The sequence below is a fragment of the Cygnus olor genome, chromosome 1 (genome assembly GCF_009769625.2).
Source record: "Cygnus olor isolate bCygOlo1 chromosome 1, bCygOlo1.pri.v2, whole genome shotgun sequence".
Lineage (NCBI taxonomy): Eukaryota > Metazoa > Chordata > Aves > Anseriformes > Anatidae > Cygnus > Cygnus olor.
In genome coordinates, this window is record NC_049169.1 from 99,278,990 (window position 1) to 99,306,048 (window position 27,059).

The 27,059-nt window shown below is 44.7% G+C and overlaps 1 protein-coding gene across 2 annotated transcripts in view; it reads right to left on the reverse strand.

Moving 5' to 3' along the window:
- Positions 1-17,740: 17,740 nt before the first annotated feature.
- Positions 17,741-27,059, reverse strand: part of GDAP2 (ganglioside induced differentiation associated protein 2) — a 30,834-nt gene continuing 21,515 nt past the window's right edge. For both annotated transcript variants that reach the window (XM_040572547.1, XM_040572538.1), the window contains 8 exons: positions 26,852-27,011; positions 25,046-25,196; positions 24,062-24,138; positions 22,573-22,649; positions 21,882-22,021; positions 20,872-20,926; positions 19,363-19,506; positions 17,741-18,488 (listed from right to left, as the gene is read on the reverse strand). In XM_040572547.1, the coding sequence (XP_040428481.1) occupies positions 18,441-18,488; positions 19,363-19,506; positions 20,872-20,926; positions 21,882-22,021; positions 22,573-22,649; positions 24,062-24,138; positions 25,046-25,196; positions 26,852-27,011 (852 nt within the window). In that variant the 3' untranslated portion in view covers positions 17,741-18,440. The remainder of the gene's footprint in view (positions 18,489-19,362; positions 19,507-20,871; positions 20,927-21,881; positions 22,022-22,572; positions 22,650-24,061; positions 24,139-25,045; positions 25,197-26,851; positions 27,012-27,059) is intronic.

Genomic DNA, 27,059 nt, shown 5'->3' on the forward strand with positions numbered 1-27,059 from the left:
AAATTCTTTAGGAATAACATATTAGATAGCCAAATAGCTATATTTCCACATTAAAGAGGAATTTTCCTTGAAGATAATAGAAAGATATTTCATTTTTGGAACAAAACTTACTGTACTGAAGGCACGCACCCTTTTATTGTTTGGGGGTAAGTCTGTTAATAGAGATTCAAAAAGATGGAAGTGTTTAATATTTTTTTCTGACCAATGTTTGGAAGGGAAGGTGCTCTGCTTCAATGACAAGCTGCTCTTCAGTAATGGGGGGAAATTGTTAGAAAATAGCAACTTGCGATAGGAGTTGGCTGGAGACCATTCTGGTCTGCTGATGTTAATGTTAAATCTTGGAGTACAAGGTAAACTCCAGAAGAATGAAAGTATATGGCCTCTATTCCAGTACTGTAAGAGGGGATCTAGGAAGAACCGCATAAATCCTCATTTCTGACTCCAGTTTTACAGGTTAGTGAATAAATGTCTTGCCCATGTAAGGGACTACATGGGCTTTTTCAGGATGTTGTTTTGTGGGTGAGGGCAATGAGTTTGCTGTGTCACTGCAGAGAATAGGGTAATACAGGTTCTGATTAGTAGCTGCAGGTATTAAGGTATTGCTGTGACTACAGAGCAACAGAGCCATCCCCACTTGCTTAAGTCACACGAGAGGAACTGGAAGTAGGCTAAAGAGAGATGATATATGTCCCTTCATTTTGTGGCACCAGCTTGAGGGGTCAGGTAACTGCATACAAATGGCCTTCTCCAGTTTCAGCTAGCAAATGCATAAGCCCCCATCCAGCCCCAGTTTGAACTCATAAACAATCCTGTCAGTCCACTCAAATCTGAGATCATACATCTCGTATGGCTGGAAGCCTGGTGTCAGCTCTGAGAACCCTCCCATAGTCTTTCTTGGCCATAGGGGCTCACCCACAGTAGCCTGCTCCACATTTACTCCTGTCCCACTCAGCAGTGGCAGTTAGGATGCATTCAACAGCAGAGTGCATCACCAGTCCCAGTGATCATCACAAGGTGCACGGTGTCTCTGCTGAGTGCAAGGCAGCTTTTCCCTTCCTTAGAGCCACTCAAAGGGCAACAGGCCTTTGTGGAGACAAAAAATAATTTCTCTGACAGTGGGATAGTAGTACTCAGGAGATCAGCCACCCCATCTTCATGGAAAGACATAGGTGTCCTCACCGTACCCTCCAAAAACCATCCTGATGGACAATACAGAATGAGTCTTTCAGATGGACCCTCCTGAATGAAAAGATGACATCTGAGCCCCCTCACAAGTGTCTTGATGGAGGCCAGACTTTCACATGAGAATGGTGTTCATGTAGTGTTTGTTGCCCAGTTATGACCATTCTGGTTTTGAATGTGGCTTGTAGAATCAGGATAGCTTGGAAAATTCACATGGCCAAAGAAGTCATCTTCCTTTATGACAATGAAAAGGTGATGGTGCATGCTTTCTGCTTATTACACAGTATAAAAAATGGGTATGTGCTCCTTAAAACAATTTCACACAGATATCTTTAAGTGATTGCAGCTTTACAGAGGAGGTTTCTAGAACCATTTTTATATCTGAGAGGTTTTTTTTTTTTTTTTTTTTTTTTCCCTACAACAAGGTTTTGGTGCTAGGAAAGGGAAAATGAGAGTCATGATGTATGCTAGGATGTGGAGAGTGTTACTGGAGTTTCTTGACTTTCAGCTTTCTTGGCCTCAAAGCTTAAAACTGTGGTGGACTGTTTGAACCCTAGTCTTCTGATGTCACCTTTTTGCCTCTTCTCATTTCCTGTTTTCCCTGATCCGTATAGGGGAAAGGTGGTTGATGTAGTGTGCACTGAGCAATGAGGCTGGTACAAGAGAGAGATTTCATTTTACACACCTGGTGTTCTCTTGAGAAATAAAATGGATTTGGGCCATGCAAAACCTATTAAAAAAAAATAAAATTGTGAGCCAAGAGTCTTTGCAAATGCTTCAGATACAGACTACCTGTATTTCAGATTGGCTGCATAGTACTTGGAAGAAAGTAACTCAATACTGCAAGGGCAATGTTCCCATTAGGAAATACACAACATAATTTGTTCTTGAACTTTTGCCTTCAAAAGTTTCTTCCTGACTTCAAAATCTTCAAAAGATTTCTTCCTGACTATGTGTTCAGTGCTGTGGGTACTAAAAATCACTGCTGATGTAGGCTTTTTAAAGAGAAAACAAGGCAATGTTACTGATGAGTAATGTTCAGATCCCTGATCCTGTCTGCAAAAGTGGATATATATACCTTTTTATTTAATTCCTGCCCAATTTAGCCAATTACCTTTATTCTCTGAAATTTTCTAGGATAGTTCATGTTATCTGCAAACCAGTTCAGCTCACCCTAAATAAATATTGCTAATGAAGAAAGCTTTTGGTTTTTATTTCTCATTTTAGAGAAACACAGGCTCTACAATTAAGAGAGAGAAAAGAAGCAGGTATTTCAATGCCTGTATTTAAGCTCAGATAAGTCATTCCCCTTTCTGTTCTGTCTCTAATTATTTGCCTGAATGAATGAGCAGTGACTTGTTCTACTTGTGCATGCTTGCTGTGTTCTTCGAGTAAATCCCTCAGTCATTTTCTATTGCTTCTTGCCATATTTTGTATGTATCACACACTTGTTCAGCAGCTGCATGTGCCTGTTTGGGCCGGTGATAAATGGGCCACCTCTGCCTTGAGCCTCATTTTATGATTTGTATTAATTTCAGGTCAGAGACAGCCTGGAGGGACTCTTGTAGTGTCTGTGAAGAGGCAGGCTTGCTGAAAGCTGTAAGGACAGTCATCTGTGTGTCCTTATAGAAGTCGTTCTCTGAAACTCCTCAGCCTCTCTGCTTCCCCCAGACTTCAGGCTGCTGTGAAGTTCAGCAAGAGGCCCTCTCCTCCAGCATTTAGGAAATTTGTTTTGGAACGTGGATTATGTTGTGAAGCACACAGATGACTGGATGTTAGTTATTTTCTATCTGTAGGGCTGGAAGGTGATGATACCTCAGAGCTGGTACAGGGTGGAGAAACTCATGCATCAGTGGCAGTTCAGACTGGATATCAGGAAAAGGTTCTTCACTGAGAGGGTTGTCATGCACTGGAACAGGCTCCCCAGGGACATAGTCACGGCACCAAGCCTGTCGGAGTTTAAGAAAGGTTTGGACTGTGCTCTTGGTCATATGGTCTGAATTTTTGGGTAGACCAGTGTGGTGCCAGGAGTTGGACTCGATGACCCTTGTGGGTCCCTTCCACCTCGGGATATTCTACAATTCCACGATTCCATGCCTTAAACCCGATTTCCAACGTTCAATCGCAATTTGCTTCTACACTTCATCCCCACCCCGTTAATCCAGCCCCCCAAGGGCAGAAACCCCGCTCAGCACCGCGGACAGCGCCGGCCCCGTCCCGGCCCCGTCCCGGCCCCCTCTCATCCCGGTCCCGGGCCGGGCGCGGTGGACGGCCGCCATTTTGTTGCCGTCCCGCCCCGCAGCTCTGGGCTGAGGGAGAGCGCGGGCGGGCAGCGGGGGCCGGGCATGGTGCTCTGAGGCGCTCTCGTTTCGCTGTGAGGGTCTCCTGAGGGTCAATTGATTTGCCTTTCAGCGCGGGGGGAGAAACAGTTTTAACTCCGTTTTTTTGTTAGTGGAGACCTGTAAAGAGAAGGAAATGAAAACTGAAATAGTCACACGGTGTTGTGTCCCTTCCAGCTAACTGCTACAAAACACTCCTCGCTGCAGCGTAGGCTTGCACGGATTCCTGTGCTTCCGCCTCAAGAAGCACAGACAAGCATAAGGAAGTCTCAAGGCAAATCCTGTTTAGGAGACAGCTGCACAGAAAAGATAATTCAAGAGTAGACCATAACAGGTCAAATATGAGAAGAGTGGCTTCCCACCTCTGCTCCCAGCAGTGCATGCTAGTCAAAAGCTGCTAGAGAGTTGTTTCCAGACAACTGAGAACATTTTAAAGGCCACACTCACCTGGGTGTTGGGTTTGAATAGCAGATTTTCCCTTCTGTAGATTCTCCCTTCTCTTCTGGTGTTATGGTGTGAGCTCCCAGCCTTGTTTCAGCGTGCTTGCTCTGTGGGTTGAAGACCACATATTAGCTTGGAGCAGCATTTGGGCAGCACTTTTAACAAGGAGCTTCTCGTCTGTTTGACATGGAGTAGAGAAATGTTGGGCGGGCCATGCAGTATGGGTTCTTACATAGGCCTCTGTATGGATGAGTGTGATACTTGTGTGCAAAGGACAGGAAATCTCAGAAGGGAGAACATGTCACTAAGGACAGAGAGATCAGGACTAGCTCAGCCTGACCACTGAAATGTCAATGGGAAGAAGGAGCAGGACACACTGGCGACCTTCCTTCTGCTGCCCTTGGAAGCTCTGTCTGGGACACGTGCCTTTGACCAGGTGCACCTGGTCAAAGAGGATCCAGTTGCCCACCCTGTCTGCCTCTCTCCAGTGTGCCCCCTGTGACTGGGGAGAAAAAAAGGTGAGTGGGCTGGGGGCTGGCATGAAATCCCAAGTGGGTGTGAGTGGGCAGCCTGCGCTAGGTGGCCCTGCTTGAGCAGGGGGCTGGACTGGATGACCTCCAGCGTTTCCTGTCAACATCAGCCATTCTGTGATTCTTTGAGTCACCTTCAGCTCATGTGATAATTAAACGTCCTTTTAATTAAAAAAAAAAAAAGAAAAAAGGAAAAAGGAAAAACTCTCAGTGGTATACTATTGAAAGGAGGGGGGGGGGAGGAGTTTTCTTCTCCACTCTCTCCCACAGACCCCCAACCATTATACCCTTTACTTGTACCCCCAAGACTTCCCCCAGGAAGTTTCCCCTCACACCCCTTTGTAGGAACTGCTCCGAGGCTGGGATGACTTTAAGCCTTTTCCTCTCTGTGGTCAGCTGAAAATCCCCCCCTGCAGCTTTCCTGCCTTTTCTTGCTCCACTCTCCAGGGCAAGGACCTATATCCTACATCCTTGGGCACCTTTTCCCATGCTCTGTCCTCACTGTCTTCTGGCACCTGTCCCTTCTTTTAAACTCTTTGTCATCTGCTGGGAAGAACCTGTGTGGTTCTGGATGCTCTGCATTAGGACCGTGTCCTCCTGTAAACAGAAGGGCCTGGGAACAGCAGAGAGAGGGGTGGGATGTGAAGCGTGGTAGCAGAGCAGGTGCATGGAACCCTTTGGCACAGTGAAAAAGCAGAAGCAGAGCAGTGTGGGGGCCAAAATAATGTGCCTGTGCCATTCCTATGCCCAGCCTGTGCTGCCAGCAGATCCTTTCTGGCTTCACGTGTCTGCTTGCATTTCAGCATTGCAGAGCCCAGTGTTTGCCTTGCACACCTCCTACCCAGGAGTGTGCGTCCCTGTGGCCTGGGGGAGCCTGGCCAGGTGTGCAAACACCCTGGCAGCCTTGGGGCAGCTTGTTATGTACACAGGAGTGTGTGAATTCAGTCAAACTTCACAAACAAGGATAAGGACGAACTCAGGATGTAATCAGTGCTCAAATATAGAAACTCAAGGTTTCCTGAGAGAGAGAGACAAGAGAAACAAAGAGGCAGAACAGGTGTCATGGCCCTTGTGGCTTTCACTTCCTCCTACCTTGGCTTCTCAGTAATGAATTTGGTGCCTGCCCCAGGGCCCAATTTAGACAACCTACAAGAAAGCAGCACGTCACGGGCAGCCTTGTTGCTGTGCAGGGCAGGAGTCGTACAGTGCCCTGCATGGTGGCATGTCCAGATGCTGCTAGCAGAGTCCCTGGGAGGTGGAGGCTCTCTGCAGGCTTGGACATAGCTTGGGGTGAGGTGGACAAGTACCAAGGAAATGAGAAGGGGAACCTCTGACCCTAGGGCCACGTTTAGGGCTGTCCTAGGGCTGCATGTAGGCAAAAGCTGGCTAGTGTTCAAGTAGGGACCTCCAGAGCATTGATAGTGTCAGGAAATGATCCCTGCAAAGACACAACATGCAGTTATGATTTGATTTTCTTCCTTTATCATTCAGGACACGAAGCTGCAGGGGGTGAAGCGAGTTGCAGGTCCTGTCTGTCCAAGGGATCGCATTTGCTGGACCACATGGGCTGGCAAGTACCAGGGCCAATGTGACCAAGCCGTGGCCCTGAAGAGGGGCCAAGTCTCCTGGGGAGCTAGAGCCCAAAGGGTAAGCATTTAGTAATGGAGGCCTCCTGGTTACACTGAAGCTGGGATGCTACAGCGATGTCAGCTGTTGAAGGATTCTGAGTGGCTTCGTTCGGGTTTTAGCCAGGATGGACAGGAACTGGCTGTTTCTGACACAGGATGGTGCAGCAGGGCTGGTGGCTGGAAATAGCCTCCCTCTTGGTGTCCTTTCTGACTCAGAACAGCAGTTCTGAAAGAGCACACAAAAGGGGACAAAAGCCAGAGAGCCAGGTGCAGCCTACACAAAACCTTTATTAGCATCCCAGGTGGCAATAATGTACTGAACAGGGGAGGGAGAAAAGAAGAGAGAAACCAGCCATATCCCACTGCATGCACAGGACACTCAGGCTCCCAGAATCTGAGCCAGGTGTTTCCTGGGCTTCAGGAACAAGGTGCCCCCTTTCTGTGAGCTGCTTCAGTCCTCCTCCTCCTCCTCCTCCTCTCTCCGTCACGTCTGTGCATGGTGTTGGGGCCACCTTTGTGTGCTTGGGATGCCCAGGAGGCGCAAACCAGCAGCTCAGTGGTGGATGGTGAAAACCATCGGTGGAGAGCTGTTTGGTGGGACCATGCTCCTGAACGACTATGGGGTGTCCTGCTGCCCCTCATGCTTGGGCAGAGCTCCATGCGAGCACTGTGTGATGAGCAGGTGGGGATGTTCCTGTCCATGGAGGGGTGATGTGTGGATGTGAGCAGACCCAGTGGCACTCTCTGTGGGCTGCAGGGCAGCCTGTGTCAGCTTGGCACAGGACTCTGCTGTGGGTCCTAGGACCAGCTTGGGGAGTTTCAAAGCTATTCATGGTCCTTATCAGTGGCTGAGCTGCAAAATGGGTGAGTGCAGTCCCTGGAGGAAGGTGCACTGTGGATGGTAGGTTGAGGCCTTGTCCTGGAGGGAAGGATCCTGAGGAGACCTTGATGGCTGGTCAAGAGAGGCTCTGCAAGGCAGCTGTAATCTGTGTCATCTGCTTGTCATGCAAAAGAGAGACAAGATAAAATAAGGGGCTCTACTGAGTTGCTGTGTGAGCCTGGGAGAAGCTGTGCTGTTGGAGAGGAACCGCATGCAGTGCTCTCATGGCAGGCCAAGTCCCTCATCAGGCTCCCAAGCACTGTGTGACTCCTTCTGTGCTCGAGACCATTTGTCAGCTCAGCCCAAGTCAGCCCCATCTTCAGTCTTGGCTAATCTTCTGCCCTGGAAGGCTGACCACACGGTCCTGGCCTTGCTCCTGCTGCTTTGCCAGGCTCTGGTCAGCAGCAGCACTGCTCCACTGGCGCCGTGTGGGGCAGGACATGCAGGGCTCTGCTCTTCCTTAAACACATGCAGTTCAAGAGCCAGCACATGAAGCCTCTGTGGCTTTGGAGCAGCAGGGAAGGTGTGGCAGTTTAACAGCTAGGCATTTCAATATCTACTGTAATAATCTTGAGGTTAAACATTGTTGGGCAGAAAGGCTAGAAAGAAAAAAAAAAAACACAACGCTGTATCCATACACTGTGTCTGTGAATTATCTTCCAACAGACCTTATTAAAATCCTTTGAAAAATCCAGGTGAATGCCAGCTCATTCCCTTCTAGATCCTTTCGGGCTGACTGAGCTGAAGATCCCTTTGGGCTGGTGAGCTGGTGGAGCTTCCCCTGGCTGTAGTCAGCGACGGCGTGGTGTGGGAAATGTGCCTCAGCCTTGCCCTGCTTTGCTGACCACGTACTGCGGTTTCCCAGGTAGGGCACGAGCCTGCTGGGGCTGCATTTTGCTGAGACAGTGGCCTAAAGTCTTTCAAAAGCATCAGCATAAATTACCTTGTTTCATTCCATCTACAACTTGAAAATGTCCCTTTTCTCTTAAGAGCAGCATTAAAACAGAAAGGAGAGGTGGATTTCTGTCCTTGCTTATGAGGGGGGGGGGAGAATTACTTTTTTTTTTTTGGGTAGGAAACTAGGTCTCATTGCTCTTTTTTCCTGGAAGACTTTGACCAGAAGTGGCCATGTAGAACATGGATCTGACATGGCCTAACCAAGAGGGGAAAACAGGGGTGACCAAGAGGCAAAAACATTTCAGTCAGTTGAATTATTCAAAACATATGTGTTTTGTGTTGGTTCCTCCTAGCAGCTGTTTGTCTCCAGATGTCTGACGAGTTGTCGGAAGAAGGTGTTTTATGTGAAAAGTCAAAGATTGTTAGCTGTTTCTGTTAGAAATGGAGGAAGTTTCCATCTCTAATTATCCTTATCTAGCCATCTTCCGGCAGAAAACAGGGCTGAGGACTGAAATGTTAGGGAAAGCAGGTCATGCAAAGAGAACCTGATTCAGGACTCAAAAATCAAATCCATGAGAAAACAGCAACAACAGCAACAACAGAACAACAGTAAGACTCTTCTTGGTTACTTTTGCTTTTTTTATGGACCAGAAAGCAGAAGTCCTACAGCAAATATATCACAAAGCAGCGGTAATCGCCACCTTTGCCCCTGGGAGCAACGTTTTGAAAAGCTGAGTCTCACCCCACAGCACAAGCCTTTTTTTCTCCCCAGGGAGGACGCTGAGGCTGAGCTGTTATGATTTGTAGCTTGGGAAGGATGGAAACTTGCTTTGAAACCCTTCTGCCTGCTTGGCCAATGGCTTTGCATGCCTGGGAGTGCTGGGGCAGCACTGGGGAGAGGGATGCTCACTTCCAGGTGGCACAGCCAGTCTTTCCCTTGCCAGCTTTCCTTTGCTGCGTGCATTCCTTCTTGACAGCTTTTGTTGTATCCTCATGGTGGAGCACAGAGGAATCTCTGGAAAATTTCTGGAAGGAATGCTACAAGGGGATTAAATGCAAGGCATCTGTGTTTTGTGTGCATCAAACAATGCCGGTGCTTGTGCTCCAGTGGGCCGCTTTGGATGTGGTTCGTGGAGAGCCTGGCTCTCCCTTCTTGTGCCAAAAATGTTGGTCTGCGGTCAGGTGGGAGCTCGGGCCAGGTCCCCCATCAGCGGAGCGACCTCGGGGAACAGCAGCACCATGGTGCAAAGCACATCCCAAGCAGGCACGACAGCTCTTGACGCCCAGGCCGCTCAGTGCCATGGGAGGGATGAAGGACTGAATTTGGGAACTGTGTATGCTTACCACAACAGTTCCCCTTTCACTGAGCTGCCACTCACTCTAACTGGTGTCCTTGGAGCACTTTGGGTAAACAAATGGTTTGGTGGCAATTTCTTGGCAAAAAGGTAGTGACCCTGGGCCTTCTAGCTCGTTTTCGGAGTGGTCTCAAGCAGCTGCCCATGCCCAGGGGCAGGCATGTGTCCTCCATGGGATGCAGCAGCAGGCCCAGCCAGCCGAGGTTGTTGTTGTTGGGGAACAGCAAGGGTCAGGGAGGAGAAAGTTTACTCTCTCGCTGTTGTGACATGATCAGCTTGCTTTGCTGGAGCAGCAGAGTAAAGCCACTCACTGAGCCTGCAGATTGCTGTGCCCTCCTCTGCGCCTTGTGACAATAAACCGAGTTCATGAAGGTTTTAACCTGTGTCCATGTTAAAAATAATAGACTTTTGGGCCCTGGGAAGTGGAGCACACTGTCCCCTTGTCCCTACCCGACTCCCACGTCTTCCCAAAGGGACAGAGAGGGTTTCGGTGGGCCCTTCAGGCTTCTTGCTGCGCTGCCTGGTCCTGGGGGAGCAGCCCCCCCATTGTCCCGTCCTCCCCTCCCAGGAGCCCTGTGTGAGGTTACTCAACTGCGTGTATGAAAGTAACTCGTACGCCCTGGCTTATTATTTCTCACAAGCGGATGAGATGGTTGGAGGCTGATCAGAGCGGAGGAGTCTCCTGGTGAGTTCATTCTTCAAATGCTTGGGTGGGCTGCTTCTCGTTAGGGCTTGTTACAGTGCCAAGAGAAAAGACTTTCTCTCTGGCTTTGTGTGCACATGCCTCTATTGCCATCTGGGAGCTGCTCCTCTCTTGGGATTTGCCAGGCACAGCAAACCCTGTGCTGTTCAGACTCTGCAGGGTGCAGGCAGCTTGAAATGGAGGGCGTGGAGCAGCATGAGCTCCCAGAGGTGCAGTAATGCCATGGGCATGGCCCCATCACTCCCACAGTGCCAAGGTGCAGCCATGCACCCAACTCGTGGACCCTCTGGCATGTCAGAGGGTGCTTGATGGGTCCAGGGGGCTCCTAAGCAGCTTTGTTCCTCCCCACCTAAAATGATCAAGCCCAAACCTCGAGAAGTGTCTGAAGTCAGCATGCTTAATTTAATGACGATGGATTCAGACTACACCAAGCCGTGCTGTGGGATGGGATGCCACTGGAGTGGTCTGCTGCCCATGTTGTCCTTGCTTGGTGCTCCAGAGCTGCCCCGTATTTCTGTGGGACAGCCGATGAGCATTGCTTCGGGCAGTGCGTGTGCCCAAGTCCAGGCTAATGGAGTCCTTCATTAAGGAGAAAACCTTGCTACCAGCTCTGCAATGTAATATTTTCCACAGGTCTAAGGACTGTTTCTAGTTCTAATGCTCACTGCTTGCATGGATTAGTAAAATAACTTGCATCCAACAGCAAACATCAAGCAATACCTTTCCAGCCCCGCTGTTGGGTCTGTCACACTTTGAGTCCCCTTGGAAATGTGCCACCGGAGGATGGGGTAGGAGGGGATTTTGCAGGGGGCAACCCCAGAGTCTGTTTTTAGTCACTGGATTTGAAAGCTCACTGCGAGTTGTCAAATATTTCCTTCACCGTTGCTTCTGTAATGACTATTTAACTGGTTTTGCTTGCTGATGATAACAATGATGATCACAGAGCGTAGAGTGAAACGTTTAAATGTGATGCAGCAGAGAATTTGCCTAGCTGCATCAGTGGCTCCGGAAATGTCTGAAAGGGCATCTTGCTCAGGGCCACTCCATCTGCATAAATCCCCCCATCTTCTCTGTGTACTGAGTGCCCATCCTGTACCCCTGGGCTTAGCTGTCCCTGGCGGGCACATAAATCCTGCTGCTGGCTGCTACCACGCTAGCCAGACTGCAGAACATTTCTATGTGTTTTGCTTTGGGGTTGTAAATTGTTGGGTTGTACTTTTTATTTTATTTATATTTAAATTCCTGGATCAGTCCCTTGAAAATGCTTCATTATACTGCTATAACAAAGTTAAGTTCAAAGAGATTCTCAAGTGCAAACAAACGTTTCTGAAACAGGACAAGCAGTATTTCCCTCTAATGTAACTATTTAATTTGGCTCTGCCAATACAGCTGTCCTACCATTACAGTAAAACATGTTTGCGTTTTTGAAATCCAGGTCTACAATGCTCATGTCTGTTCTTGTAACAGAGCAGCTCTTCTGCTCAGCGGTCTTTCTTATGTCTCTACACTTCTAAAACTTAACTTGTGTAACGTTACCATCCTGCCCGTGCTGTTAACCACCAGCTGGTCTTTGCTCAGTAACTTTTCACCAGGTTCACCCTTCATACCACGTGCAAGGCATTCTGGAGGCATTTTGATAACAAGCCAGAGAGGCTTTTTCCTGCAAGCTCAGAATGACACTGAAAGGCATTTTTAGAAGAGCTTTCTGAAGTTCTCTGGGAACAGAAAGCAATGCAGAGCATGACCAGGGAGATCTGGGAGAGCTGCAGCTATGCCCAGCAGTTTTCTGTTAGTTTTCCCCCCCAGCAGACTCAAAGGTTTCGATGGACTGGTCTCATTATAGGCTGATAGCAACAGATTCAAGTGGCCTTGGGGTCTGATTTTTTTTTTTTTTTCCCTCTGCTCTTCTGTGCTTGGGTTAGCACTTGCCAGGCTGGCTCAGTTATTCTCTTTTGGGATCTCCTGTTTAGTGGCTTATCTCTGGGCCCCTGCAGCTTACTGATGGGGTGTCATGAAGACTTTTAGGAACTCCTGAGTCCACACAGGATGTATGAGACTGAGAGCAGAGTCTGGTTATGCTGAGCCTGTTGTTACTGCTGGCTGCTAAAGAGAAGAATAGGTCCATTCACTATGAACCCACCTGCCCTGAATGGTTCCTTTGCCATTTCCCATGTTCAATCCAGCAGGTACATGGTAGCCAGCAGTCAGACCAGCTCACTACTCCAGTAGAAACTCACCTCAGCAAGATCCAGTGAAGAGTTTACCATTGGATCAGTGAGCTGGAGAATCAGCAGAGCTAACAAATGCCAGGCAGGCATTTCCTTTTCTTGCAGTACAAATTCAGTCAAGGGGCCACGATGCACCTTCCCTGTTCTTGTGACAGAATTTGTTAGCCTTCAGCAAGCAAAGACACCTTTGAAATGCCCTTCCTGGGCAGACAGGGTAACATCTTGCTTGTGAATAAGCAAACCTATTCAGATCATGTAAATATGGCTTCTTCTGCCAAAGTATTAGCAATGGCTAAAGTGTGTCCAAGTCGCTATGTGAGCCAACTGCTGCTATTAACCTTTTAAACCATGTAAGTTACGTGCTCCTTGTTGTTGCAAACATTCTGGTGAGGATGAGGAATACAGCTTGTAACTACTTCTTTCTAGGAAATAAACATGGTAAACCCAATGGACAACACTTAGCGTGCTCTGCAGGATGTGCACCCGGCCCCAGAACAGGACACCATCCTACTGATATATCCGGCTGGTTTTGTGCAGTGTCGCTTTATGTAGGTGAGTACAAACTCACCTACCATTCCCGATGCCACAAGAGAAACCAAAGCAGTCCTGTGAGCAAGACTCAGTTGTGAATGATCCTGTCAATGAAGTAGTTCAGTAGCCTCCCAAGCAAAGCATTCCGGTCACGCAGGAACCCCCCTTGCCTGAAGGTACCAGGCATGTGTGTCTACGGGGAAAAGATGCACAATGCAGGGTCTCTGCTGCTGTAGGTATGCACAGCACAGAGTGTGTGCGCAACCCTGTGATGGGCCACACGGCTGGTCCCAGCAGGGATGCCGAATATATCATCCCAGGTCTTTATTGAAGGGTCAATGATTAAACCAGTCATTTTCCTTACCAACTACTCAAAAATTGTTTTTCATTGCTTTCTGGAAAAAAAAAGAACAGCAAACAAGCAAGAGCAAAATAATCATGCTGACCCTTTCTCTTGGGCATTTGCTGTTCGTGTTCTCAGTGAGTTACAGGATTTTTCCAAAGGACTGAGATTAAGCTCTTTTCATATTTTCCCACAGCTCCCTTGATGGGTGATCTGAAAATGACATATGCAGATAGCAGCTCAACTGCAAGCAGCAGGCAGAGATGAGTCAGGGCCACAATGACTAATGTGGTAGACACAGTGCACATTCGGTGTGGATGCTGGCTTGCGTGTCTAGTCCAGGTACAGTCCCTTCTCCTCTCAAACCTAGACAGATGACTTCTCCAAGGCCTGGCCCAGGCTACTTGTGCCACTGCTGACTTCCTGGTTACAGAGCCAGATCTCATTCCTACAAGTGTCTCCACCCAGAAGCACCAGTATTAGAGGATGCTGAACTGAGGTTTGATGCCTCAGATGGTCCTCCCTTCACAGCACAGCAATAGACCTTTATTTATCTTCCTTTTCCTCCCCAACCCCAAAAAGCATAGGACAGACTCCTCTGATAGACCGAAGGAATGAAGAAGAGACTCTGCTTCCTACATCTCCGCTAGAGTAAGAGGTTCCCATGAAATTTTGGTGAAAGTGTTCAGCACACAATACGGTTTGAGCCTTGCTGCTCTTGTTCCAACCGCACTGTAATCGCAAACAGTCCTGCTTCATCTGGACAAGGAATCTGGTTTTCAAGGGAAGCACAGCTGAGAAAGGCTTCAAACAGGATCTGATTAGCCAATTAAAAACAGATGCTGTGCTGGCAGACAGGCTGCTGTGGATCATCTGATACAATCCCCTTCCCCTCGTTTTTGTACATAATGTCCTTCCAAGCACAGCCACCTCCCCCATAGCTATGTCTAAATTGCATTAGGAATCTTGGCACTTTTTCCAGTTATACATATTGTGAATGGTTTTGTCATTTAAAATATTTTACAGGGATTTTAGAGTCAAGTAGTTGAATGCTCATCAGAAAGCCACCTGGTATCCAAAGGAGTTGGACTCCATCCTGCAAAAGGCCTGGGGCTGTAGCATTTCAATCTCTGCCATCCTTAACCTTTATGGAGCACTTCCACCCTTCTTCCAGAGGCAAGGACTCTGCCACCTCTGGGAGTGAAGGTGGAACACCCTCCCACCAACCCACACCCTTTGCTCCTGTTTTAAGCATACAAGCTAGGAGGGCTCTGTATCCCAATACAGAGGCATAAAACACCTCTCTCTCATTCAACTTTGGAAAGAAGCATCACCCTGTAGCATGCTTGCTTGCCTCTCGCTGCTCCAGCTCAGAGCTGCTTTAGCTCATCCCCATCCTCAGCTTAGCGCAGAGGCTGTTCGTCAGTCATTCACCCCTTTAGCCTGGGATTGATTCCTTTCCTGTGGACAACTGAAGAAAATGCAGTAGGCCAGTCGCTGTAGGAGTACAGGCTAGGATTAGTGTTTGTCTTCCTTGGCACTGGAGAGCACACTGAGCTGTTTCAGGTAGAGAGCTTTGTACCCTTCTGCCCCAACTGCAGTTGAACCACATCCCTTCTCCCAAGACTGTACTTGCTAACAGAAGCCACTAGGATCAGTTCTTCTTCAGCCAGAATCAACATATTCAGGCATGTCTGTAATATACTTAGAGGTGCAAACAAGTTTCAGATTGGGACTATTAATTCTATTGCTTGGTCACAGATGTAATAGAAGATTCATCCCAGAGAGGCCAAGGAAAGGGGATAACTCCTTTTGCTCTTGCTTTTCAGTTTGACAAAGGAGAAGGGCTGATATCAGCTCGTTGAATAGCAGAGCCATCTAAATTAATTTCACATGGAGTGTCTGGTCTCAGCAGTTGGATGCTAATCCTTTGCAGCACTGCAGCCACATAAGTGCTCAGGGACAGACTAGAGAGAAGGCCTAATTCAGCAAAAAGATGAGGTGGAGGCATATATGACAGAAAAAACAAGGTTTTAGGCTACTGCAGTGGAAGAAAAGATGCCAGAAAGACTCGGAAGCTCTGTTTTCTCTCTAAGATCTTGAAAGGAGAATGCAGGAAGAGAAGAGCTCAGCTTCAAGCATACGTGGCAAATTCATGCTGGCTCAATTGCCTGTACAAAGCTGACGTTCTTGACTTTGTCCACAACTTCTTGCCACTTCCTATTCCCAACAGGACCTGGTTAATAAGCAAGCACAAAATACAACAGGAAGAAGAGAAGGAGCCACCAAATACTTCACCTTTCACTGCCTTGGTAACTGCTTCAAACTCTGGCTTGTCCAAATGACAACAGGTAAGCAGAATGACCTGTCCATGGTAAGACATCAGCTTGGCAGAACCTGGCCCTGAAGACCTCTAATCACAGCGTCAGCAAAGGAATACATGATGCTTTCAGAAGAGGTGTAGCTAATAATAAACGAGTGGCCTAAGTGCTGCATACGAGCTTTAGTGACAATAACTGTGTCAGTCTAACATTAGCATCACACAGGGAGTTACAACAGTAACAACAACCCTCACGTAATTACTCTAATACACTTCCCTATGGAGACTTGCTTTCTAAGCCTGCAGATGGTGTGAAATAGTTTCAGCAAAGCATAAAGCTTTCATCAGAAGTTTTAATTCTGCAGTGACTGCACGGGGTAAGGTTTTTAGAACAGACTCATTGTTAAGACATACTGAAACTGCTTCCCTGGGCCTCTCTGAGATGAATACATTGTATGCACCCTTAATTATGGGATGACAGTGTTTATCTCAGCCTAAAACAAAAACAGTTCCGTTGGTTTATGCAAATTTTTGCATATAAAAAAGAAATACCTTACTACAAATGGATATACTGACCACTTCCGTGATTTGATCTTTTTTCCCCCATGAGAATGTTACTTCTAACAGGCTGCAGCAAAAAGAAATTGGTAAGTTGCCACAACTCAAGACTCATTGGAAAAATGCAGGATCTTTGCAGCACAATGCAGGTCTGTCTTGCCACTCAGATTTGCAAGACTTGGGTAAAAAAAAAATAAAATAATTAAAGCAAGGTCTTTCAAGGGAAAAATATACACAGTAAGATGCACAGTGCCAAGATGATCTTTTTTTTTTCTTTGCAAACGCTCTGGAGGCAGATTTGCACTTCATTGTGCCAAATAATTTCTTAAAATGACTGGACTCGGGTCTGAAAAACGTGCAGACTGAGTCCTAAGAAAAACGGTTCAGGTTTTATGACTCTGAGCCATCTGTGAGCTACAGGGACAGGCACCAGCTCAAAGCCGATGAAGCCGAGTTCTGTTTTCACAATATGCTCCAAATCACCTTTAATCTGCCTATTAAGTGGGCACTAGCTATTTTGCAACAGCCCTGGTGAAAATGCCATGGGTGTGAAAAACAGCAGATGGTTAATGGGGGCGGAAAGCTATACAAATCGTTAGAGGAGCATGGAAAATTCATCGCTGCCTATAAAACAGTCAGTACACAAGGGTAGCTGTAAACAGCTAGGTGAAAAGAGGAGGTAGGAACAAATAGTAGCTGCTCCATATAGACTGCTGCTATTTCCTTGTCTTAAAAAACACAAGAAAAGTGCCGAAGGAAGCACATGTGAACTGACCACAAGGTGAAATGCTCCTAAGTATTAACACCAAAGTGGTTTTCCATTGTGCTACAGTTTCCAGCTTTTAGCAGCACACCTTGGATCTGATAATGGAATCACATAAAGACCCTGGAGGCCACTTAAAGAGCATTACCACTTTTAAGTTGTATATGCATGACTATTAAACCCCAGCCAAGTTATTATCTTCATCTGTAACCGACATACCAACATGCTGAGGATATGTGGAGTATAAACACAACATTAAGCCAAAAGGAGGCCAAGGTAGGAGAGAAAGGAAACTCAGTATGGGCCATCTTTCACTGTACTAACACAAGAAAGCCATAACTCTGAGTTTCAGTCATGAATTGTGACATGCAATTAGATGATCAAGACAAAGGGAGGATTTTTCCCTGTTTATCCTAACAAATTACAGTGTTTTTAAGTAGGAGAGAGACCTGTTTCCAGTCAACGTGGTGGGCATGAATAACTGCCTTCTACGATCTCATGATGACTTTCACTTACTCTTAAAAAGGCAGTTATTGCAAAGGTGGCAGAAAAAAGGGAAAATTGAGGTTTGGTAAAGAGAGAGTATCAGAGATGTGTCAGGATAGAAGAGCAGCTAGAATGAAAACATGAAAAACATAATATCATTTTCATACTCAGTACTTCTGTGACATCCTTCCTACCAGGGATGTCATCATCCCTGATGATGTTTTACACGGGAGCTTTCTCCCTCTTCTCTCAGTATTCTATTGTCAGGCTGAAAGACTTAACCTCCACTTCCATAAGTATCACTGTTGAGCTCTCGCATGCACACTGTCTGTCAAAATCAACAGGTGCCATACAGAATATTGTGTCATACGGTACACCAGAAAATAAAAGGGACACTGATATCCCTAACACAACTACTTTGGTTGCCACTCTTGGTTGGAGTTGGAGCCACTTCCACCTCCCCACCACTTCAGACAGACGATATTTGCTTATCATAGAAACACGTCTGTCCATTTCAAAGCGTAACAATTATAGAAGAGTATAAAGAAACTTTAAATGCTTTTCAACTTTATTCTTACTGGGAGGGTAGTGGCATCCCGACATGTCACATCATCCAATGAAAACTGGCAGGGACTGTATCAGGCTCCTATCTCACCCAGCATTTATCGTATTAAGTGTTGCAGTAATCTTTGCTTGGCTGTAGTGCTTTCTTCAGCCTGCAGACATGGTATTCCCAATTCCAGGTACTTTTGCTGGGGCAAGACCAGAGTAATCAGCACTAACAGAAAGGGAAAGTAACCAGATGTGAAGCACAGCAACCATATGATGAGCAACATGTCAGGCTGGTACTGCACAGTATTTGTACAAACCAGTCAAAAACAGGTATTGCAAATGGATGTGGAAAATTATAATAGTTACAAATATGATCAAGTGCTTTGGATGGACTTCCCTGAAAAGAGAACATCTGTTCAGGAATAAATGTAACTGCTTCAAAAAAGAAGAAAATAAAATGTACCTAGTGATCCTGAAATCAACTTCTCCATTGGATAAATATATTTGAAATAGTTGTACAGTTCACAGTGGCATAAAGTTCTCTGATTGCTTGAGTGCTTGAAAATATCTCATCAGTAAAAAAATACCAGAGCTGGGGGAGGAAAACCCTCTCTCTGAATTCTGTACATGGGCAAATGCACAGGTTTTGGCAGACATCAGGTCATTGGATCCATGGGAAACCAGCAGCATTGCAGGACTGCAGATCACAAGTCTGGGGATGGAGGATAAGAGGAATAGTAAGGCCCATTTTCCTGCAATGAGAACAGAATAAATAGTCGAATAAAAGCCTTCTCCAACACACCTTGGTACAATGGATGATAATACAGAAGCAGATGTAAATAGGTACTCCTAACTACTTTTTCCATGAATACAGTGACCACCACAATTCAACCAGAACAGGACTGTACTGGTAATCAGGCAAAAAAAGGCCCTGTTTTTGCCTTTGTTTTAAACACAAAATACAGGTTAAAATTCAGCTAAAACCGTAATGCAAGGAAACCGCAAATGCTAGGATAGCCAGTCATTCCCTTCAAGACAAAGTTGCCTACGCAGACATGCAGCTGTGTCTGCTACTTTGTAGTTAAGAGTACATCCTCGTTTGGTTGATTTGAATGGTGCAAGCCATGTGCATTCCACCATTTGCATAGAGACCTGAGAGGAGGATGAATCCACACGATGAATGGCAAGGCATCCTACTACAGTTCCATTTTCTGTTGCCTTTTTTTTCCTTGATACGTGAGAAAGGAAAAGACAGCTTTTTTTTTCAGTAGGTGTAAAGTATATAGCACATATATGACATGAATTTTATCTTCTGCACAGGCTTTTAGCATGTTATCTTACAGTTCTTGGCTGAAGAAAGCTAGTCTGCCTCCTATGCACATAGGAGGCTGCACTACTGAGAATGGAGTCTGCTTCTTGTCCCCTCCTTGAACAAATATTGAAAAAAAAATCTACGAAAATTGTTAGTCAGAAGAAAAACTAGACTCTCTAGGAAGTCTCCCCTCTTTCTTCTCCACATTCTTAATACATGGAGGTCAACCCCTTTACAGGTTTTGCAGAGCAGAATGGGAGATACACAATAACTACACTTGGGAACACAGATACTTGCCGCATGAAATCACTTACCCTGGCATCATACTCAAGGACAAAAGGGGGAAGATCAATCTGTTCTGGGGGTATGGCTGTGAATAACTGCTGAAGGCTTTCCACATAGTGGATTTTGTCCTTTAGCCCTGAGACTGTAAAGGTTGTGAAAAACCATGCCGACACCTGAAAATAAACCCCAACAAAAACTAATTAAGATGGTGTTGTTTCAAAACCTTCAAGTTGAACATAATATTCCAAATCAGGCTTGAATTACACTTGAAGCATTGATACCATTGCAATAACACAACGAGGTCAGGAAGTACACACCAATGAGTGCTAGCAAGCTTTAGAGCTTTAAAGCTAGCGCATCTGACTCCATGCTAGCTTCTTCTCCTCCCCAGCTGCCAGTTTAAGGTCCCCTCTTTCTACTGTAGAATAGTGACAGGTATTCTGCTACTTTTGTCTTAAAAAAAAAAAAAGTCTACGTAGCAACATGTTTTCACTTCACGTTTAGCCAGCTCAGAATATGATCTATCTGACTTGATAACTGACAGAAGCAATTTCAACCCCTTGCCTTTAAATTTTCGAAGAAAAGGGCAGTTCTAGGGAGAGAGACTTCCAACAGTTCTGCTGAAAACTTCTCTCTGCTTTGGGTTGGTGGAAAGCAAGTGTGTCCCCTTCTATTTTATCACATTCCTTAAATAACAAAGTCTTATCAACTTATTCTACAAGATTTTACTGGAAGTACATGTACCTCTGTGTTTGAGTGTAAATGGGATAAGGAGTTTTTGTTTTGCAAAGGCCAGTAAGACACCATCCATATCTTGGAAAGCTGTTAAATACTGCTGTTTAGATTGATGGTGCAAACTTTTAAAGCTTTTAAACCCACCTTCTCCAAAATTGAGCACTATATTACTTATTTCTTATCTAGGCTGATAGAATGAATGGAAAAGAAAAAAACTTCCAAGAAGCAGAGGCTGCTGTTCTGCAGGTCACATATGCTCATATTGGGGAGGGGAGGGTCAAGGGCCCATGATAGGTGGCATGCAGGTCACTGAATTTTTCCAAACTTCGGATAAAATTCAGTTGGGTTTCTGCTAATAGAAGCTGAACTTCTGGAAAGTAAAAATCAAGTAAAATACCTTTTGCTGACAGACTATATATTAACATGGTAGCTGGGAGGGAAAGAATTCATTTTTTTTCCAGCTTCAGATATTAATATCATTACACAAAAGTTACTGAAATGCACATAGAAACCTGGCTGAAAGGATGTTGCTACTGGATGAAGAAATTCTTGAGACATTCCAAGCTGGGAGACCATACAGAAGAGTAACAGTGGTCAGGAAAAGAGCATCAATCTAAACTCCATATAATCAGAGACAAGGATGACTTAGTCATCCTCCAGAGGAGGAGACTGAGTCAAATACAGTGTTGCTCTGAAAGTTCTGGAAAGTAAAGCTCTGGCTGAGCAGGGCAATGAGAAAGAAAGATTACATGTTTATCTGCCAACACCCAAAATGTTCTTTTCTTTTCTACTATATACCTCACCTTTGAACGAAATGTTGGATGGACAAAATACAGTGCCTTCAAATTCCTCTTGTACCTGATTTAAAGAAAGGAAAAAACTCTTAAAAGTGACTTCTAATCAAGCTTACCTAGACAACAGAACTGTCAAAATATAGATCATTTTGTTTAACTGCCTGTGATGCAATTTTACAAAGCTAGATCTCATATAAGGGCAGATACCAGGGGAGTAAATGTAAAGAGAAAAAAAATAGCAGAATGATTATCTTTCTGGCAAAGATATAGCCTGCCATCTATATGTGGACATTGAATATTATAGACAACTTAAGACTGCCAGGGTTACCCAAGCCTCTTCCGTCACAACCAGCAACAGACCTCTCACAACGTCAGGTTCCAGAAGCTCTACAATCTGGACAGTCAGACCATACACCCAGTATGTTTCTCTAACAGCTAACAAAAGGGAGACTTCAGAGGACAACACTTCCTGATTTCATAGATGGTTTTGAGTAGAGAGCAGTTTTCGGAGAAGAGAAGGCTTTGTGGAGACCGTACAGTGGCCCTCCAGTACCTAAAGGGGGCCTACAGGAAAGCTGGGGAAGGACTATCAGGAAGTGCAGTAATAGACAAGGGAAAGGCTTTAAACTAAAATTGGACAGATTTAGATTAGGTATTTGGAAGAAATTCTTTCCTATGAGGGTGGTGAGGCACTGGAACAGATTGCCAAGAGAAGCTGTGGATGTCCCATCCCTGGAAGTGTTCAAAGGCCAGGTTGGATGGAGCTTGGAGCAGCCTGATCTAGTGGTAGGTGTTCCTGCCCATGGCAGGGGGAGTGCAACTGGATGAGCCTTAAGGTCCCTTCCAACCCAAACCATTCTATGATTCTGTGAGTAGGAAAGATGACAGATTTCACTTCTTTTTGCCTTTGTTACTTACTTAGGTCTTTGTCCTAGCACAATGAATAAATGGGAAACCGGATAAAAGGAATGACAAACATTTGCACAGCACAGAGGGGTTCTTCTCCTATTGACACTCACTTGGCATCAACAACATCATAGAGTTTCTTCAAGAAATTAGAGTCTAGTTGATTGTAATCATTTGTGAGCGTATGGAAATACACTAGGACATATTCCTTCACTGCAATATGATCCATGACGTGGATGAAATACAGAAGAGCCTGAGATGGAAAGAAGTGAAATTTATATATGCAAAGAACTCTTTCACAGTTGCATTATATTTTAATATGCTTTCTTCAATTCATTCAAATATCAGGAATCATGAAGCTGGGTGGCATTCTGTTTGAGCTACAAAAGCAAGGTGAACACTCCAAGTCTTGAACTTGACTGTAATCACTTGGATGTCTTTTTTTGTCTAACTGACTTCACAGAGAAAATTTTGCTGTTTACATGAAAAACTAATTTAACTTGTTACATTTCACTTTCCATATCTTCCAGTTACAGAAGCAGAGCAAGTCTTACTTTCTGAGAAGAAAACCAACAATTTTCTCTGAAAACAGTCCAGTTCCTCCTCCAGAAAGGCCACCCCAAGACATACAAAGCATATAGGGGAATAAGTTTTGATCTGTCTATGAAAATATTTTTTATTTAATCTCTTAAATCTTCTACAGATAACACTTCTAGAATTAACACTAAAGTACTCTTATAATCTGACTTCACAACCTGAACATTCACATTCAACCTACACAACTCTAGTATTGCAAAGTCTTACCTTTTCCATGTCTATCAATGTTACAGGGATATTCCTTCCAACCACTACCATTACTGTGCGACCAAAGTTATCCACACCTACAAGAGAAAGAAAAATATTACTCAGAACTCCTCCCAGTCATGTCAGGTTTCAGAATTGGTCCTTTTTAAACTAGGAAGAACCAGGGAGAACCAACTCAGAATTTTTACAATGCTTCTGGTTTCCATCTCAAAAATGGAGGAAATATGCTAGAGTTATTTACTATGCCAGTGGCTATTCTGGTCCAGAAAGGAAGGTGGCATCACATCCTAGAAACTTAAGTTTCAAGGACTGTTATGTTACATTGACTGTGTATTCTACATTTACCTAAATTTCAAGAAGTAAGTCTACAACATGCCTTGTCTAAAACAAAATAATCTAATATTTAAGTTTCAGAGTAGAAGGTATCACGCAGTCTTGATATTTGCACAAAAATCATTTTAAGTGTCTGGATTTTCAGAAGGCCAAAGTGCTGAACAGACTCTCTCTGCAGAACCATGAGCTACATAAATACAGCTATAATTTTGAAAGCTTGAGCACTTTTCTCTTTCTGTCATGGTGCAAAGCAGCAACAAGCCACTTGGGACTCTGGCAAGTTTTACCTCCAAATGTGGCATTACCTAAAGAGGAAAAAGGAATGAAAAAGGACATATTCTCTGCCTCTGGTTCCCATGCTGCAAGGGTCTAGCAGCCAGTATCTCCCACCAAACTCATCTGGATGTTGATTCTCTCCCTAGTTTCCTTATCTACCAAACTCAAGGCTGCAAGGTGTTCCTCTTGTGGTACTATGTCACTAGTCCTATGAGAGAGATACAGAGGAGAGCAACACAAACTCAAGCTGAGGGTAAAGGAAGAAAGCCATTTTCTTCAGGAAAGCTCTACTAACAGTTGCTTTGGTAACTGCTTATTCTCTGCACTAATCACCTGAAAGCAACATTAATTCCTTTGCAACCAAAGGGTGGACATTATTCAGACTGAACAATAAATTCTCACATAGAGCTTCTTATACATTGGCTAAATCTAACAGTACTGATTTACATCTAAAGTTGCTAGCAAGAAAGCTCTTGCACATCAGAAAGCATAACTGCACCTCCCTGCTACTGTTGCTAAACTAACCACAGAATATTACTTTTTTTTTTGTTTAAACTGCCATTCACACTAAGTTCATTCTTCCTCTGAGACTATTGATGGTTGCATTCTACAGACAAATTCAGAATATGCATATATCCTCAGACTGTTAAAGAGGAGCTGTTGGGGAGCTTACCACACAGTCTTTCAAAGTCAGTCAAGAAAGAACATGAAAACACCAGATTTACTACAGAGGTGCTGCCTAGTTCCTGACCAGGTTTCTAACTTGATGATATGATGTATTGTACTCAAATTCCAAAGAAAATATCATATTTTTATTTTGTATTTTTACTTTAAGACAGGGTCATCACCATAGCGAGAGTCATCAGTACCATGAACTTACCTGTCTGGTACAAGGCTTTAAGGGAAGCAATATCAGAGAGGTCTTCAGCTCTTGCTTGACATAGCCAGCGATTATAACTAGAAAGTGAAAAACATCTGGTCAGATCTAATCCTCTTTGGGTCAGCATTAGACACCTAAATAAGTATATGGGGAAGGAAGGATAAAACTAGCACTTCATGACCGACCTCTCTTTAATGTGGGTTTCTGATCAATAGAGCTACTTTCAAATTGATAAAGAAGTGTTAAAATAAACATTCAAGTGTCAGTGACTTCCTTAGTGATTTTTACTGGGGCACTGAATATGCACCACCTAGTAACTATTGGTGGTGTTGCATTTGGACTGAAAACATCTCAAAGATTTTTCCATTGAAACACCTCCGTCTCAGCATTTAAAAAACAGAAGATTTCTTTAAAAAGTCTGTAGGTTGGACCTTACTACTCAGCAACCAGCATCACATATGTATTTTACTTCTTAAATGGTGAAGAATTGAGTGCCTCATTGGAGTAAACAAGCCAAAATCACACCTCAAAGAGTCCCTAGCATGGGACTGGCTTCTTGGAAAGTCGTTATACACATTAAGGCTAATGGCAAAAAAGAAAGAAAAAAAAGAGGGAAGAAGCGTCACCATCCTTTTTTTTTTAAAATCTTTCTATTTTGAGACAAAGAAAAAACTACTTGCTAGTTACCCAGAGCCTGAGGAGCAAGCAGGCAGTACTAAAAGCCAGTATGACCCCACCACAGAAAGTGATGATTAAACAGTGACACCTTGTGGCAAAGGGATAAACCAGCTGGTCCGATGCACTGGGCGTGCTAGAGGATTCATCAATGGCTTCCCTTTTACTGCCCATTTGCTTCAGGCTAGAGAAGCTACCACTGAGATTCAGGATGACATCAGACCTTACAGATAACAAAGTCATCATGAGAGTTGGCCCTCTGGACTGCTAGCTAACCCAAAACATTCATACAGGCAAGGAAATTCTCACTTCCTCTGATGCTGTTTTTGCAGTGCTGCCTCTGACAACTGTCCCTGAAGGATGAGGCGTCTCTGTTTGTCAACGTCTCCCTCCATGCGGGCAAAAGCATGGGAACCAATGAAAGACAAGTCTGCCTCCAACCCCTCTTCATCTGAAGCATCTGCAGTAGAAACAAAGGCAGCATAAAATGTTCAAGCTGTGTACGAAACAGCAGTGCTGCTGATGAACTGCTAAACATCTCTGCGAGCCAACTCATTCATCATGCTACACACACAAAAACCACAGTGTACCATGACTATAGCATGCAACTGAGAAATACAGACTCTCTTAAAGTGTTGGTTTGTCTGGAAAATAACTGGGCAAGTCCTAGTTATCACCTTGTAACACACAGAAAACGGTTAATTCTCCCAGGTGGATTCCACAATAAGGTCTGGAGAGAGTGACTTGGGGTTTCCAGTTGTCCTAGTTGTTGTAAGAGGAAAAGTTAGCATGCAGAGGGACATGTGCTGCAGTTTTATTCAGCTTGAAAACTGTACTGTAGAAAGGGCTCACTTCTTCCTTTTATGTTGACTCTGCTGAAACAGATGCTGTAGAAGAGTGATAACCTGAGTTTGGGTATCTACTACATGGCTGTGCAATGAAGTATGAGAGCACAGGCTTACTTGCTGGCAACCATAACAGAACGCTTCACTGAACTTTTTATCATCAAGGAATATTGTTAAGGCTTCTGGTACTGCCTCTTTGGGCAATTTGGATGATAGGAATTGAGTTTCCCAACTTTAGTATGACATGGTATAGCAACAATGGAACAAGAGTGTAGGATTCCACTACACACATTTGCTCCTATATAAGCAAAACCCGTGATTTCAGAAACTGTTAGCCAGTGACTAAGTGCCTCACACTGATCAGCCGCTCTATACTACTCTAGCCAGAGGTTTAGGCAGGGAAAAGAAAAAAAAAAGAGAGTAGTCTGAAGAGCAAGAGTTGGGACATCAGATATCACACCATGAACAGGAAAATTGTATGCATCTTTGTTGCATATTCAGCCTTATCGCTACCAGTCATGCAAAAGCAGAAAACCTTTGGAAACCATTCCAGATTCTCTGTTTTTGATGGTTTAAGGCCTGGCTTGAAGTGCAAACTTTTCACAGGACTGCTTAATGAAGAAGGCAGAATGTACCATCTATGCCCACACACTGTATTGTTTTGCCATCCACCTCTCACCGTTTCAACCCTGAAACTTAGGCAACCTCTTTATACTCTGTCTTCTTTCACTGAGCTTTTGAAGCCATTTCCCAAACACTGATTTCTGGATTGATCTAGTTCCTCTACTTTTTAGGGGAGTTTCTGCTAATTTTCATTAAGCACCTACTAGTTTGATGAACGTACTGGATCAACAGAATCTGACCTGGCTAGAAAAAACATTTTAATATGTAACCTATGACAGTCCAGTAACAATAATGCCTTTTTCAGCCAAGCACTGGTATGATTCTGAATGGGAAAAGAAGTTCCTAATCAGCTCAGGAGAAAATTTGCTAAGGGAATGAACTCCCTCACCCTCCCCCCAAAAAATAAAAAAGACAGAACAACGGCTTTACCACATCCTCTAACCACTGTCCACGTCGAGACAGAAAGCAGAAGTTACTGCTGTCGAACACACAAAGCTTATGAGGCAACTTGACAATTCTTTTCATTACAGCCTGCCTTCCCACACCACCTCACCCAAGATACCTCTTTGCTCACCGTGTATTTTTTTCTGTTTTTTGCTTACTTTCACAAAGAGATCCTTATTCCAAAATTGAGTTAAGAACTCACCATCTGGAACACCTGGCTTCTCAGTAATTCTGATCTGCCGCTCTGGTACTACAGGCTCCCCTTCCGCATTACCAATATCTGCAGGGAGGTAAGGCAAGGATTGTATCTCTTCTTCCAATGATCTTGGAAAATACAGAGGCAGCAACTTCTGGTAAGTGGCCTATAAATAAGAAAAATGCGTGAAGGTCTGTCACGCATCCTTGCTCTT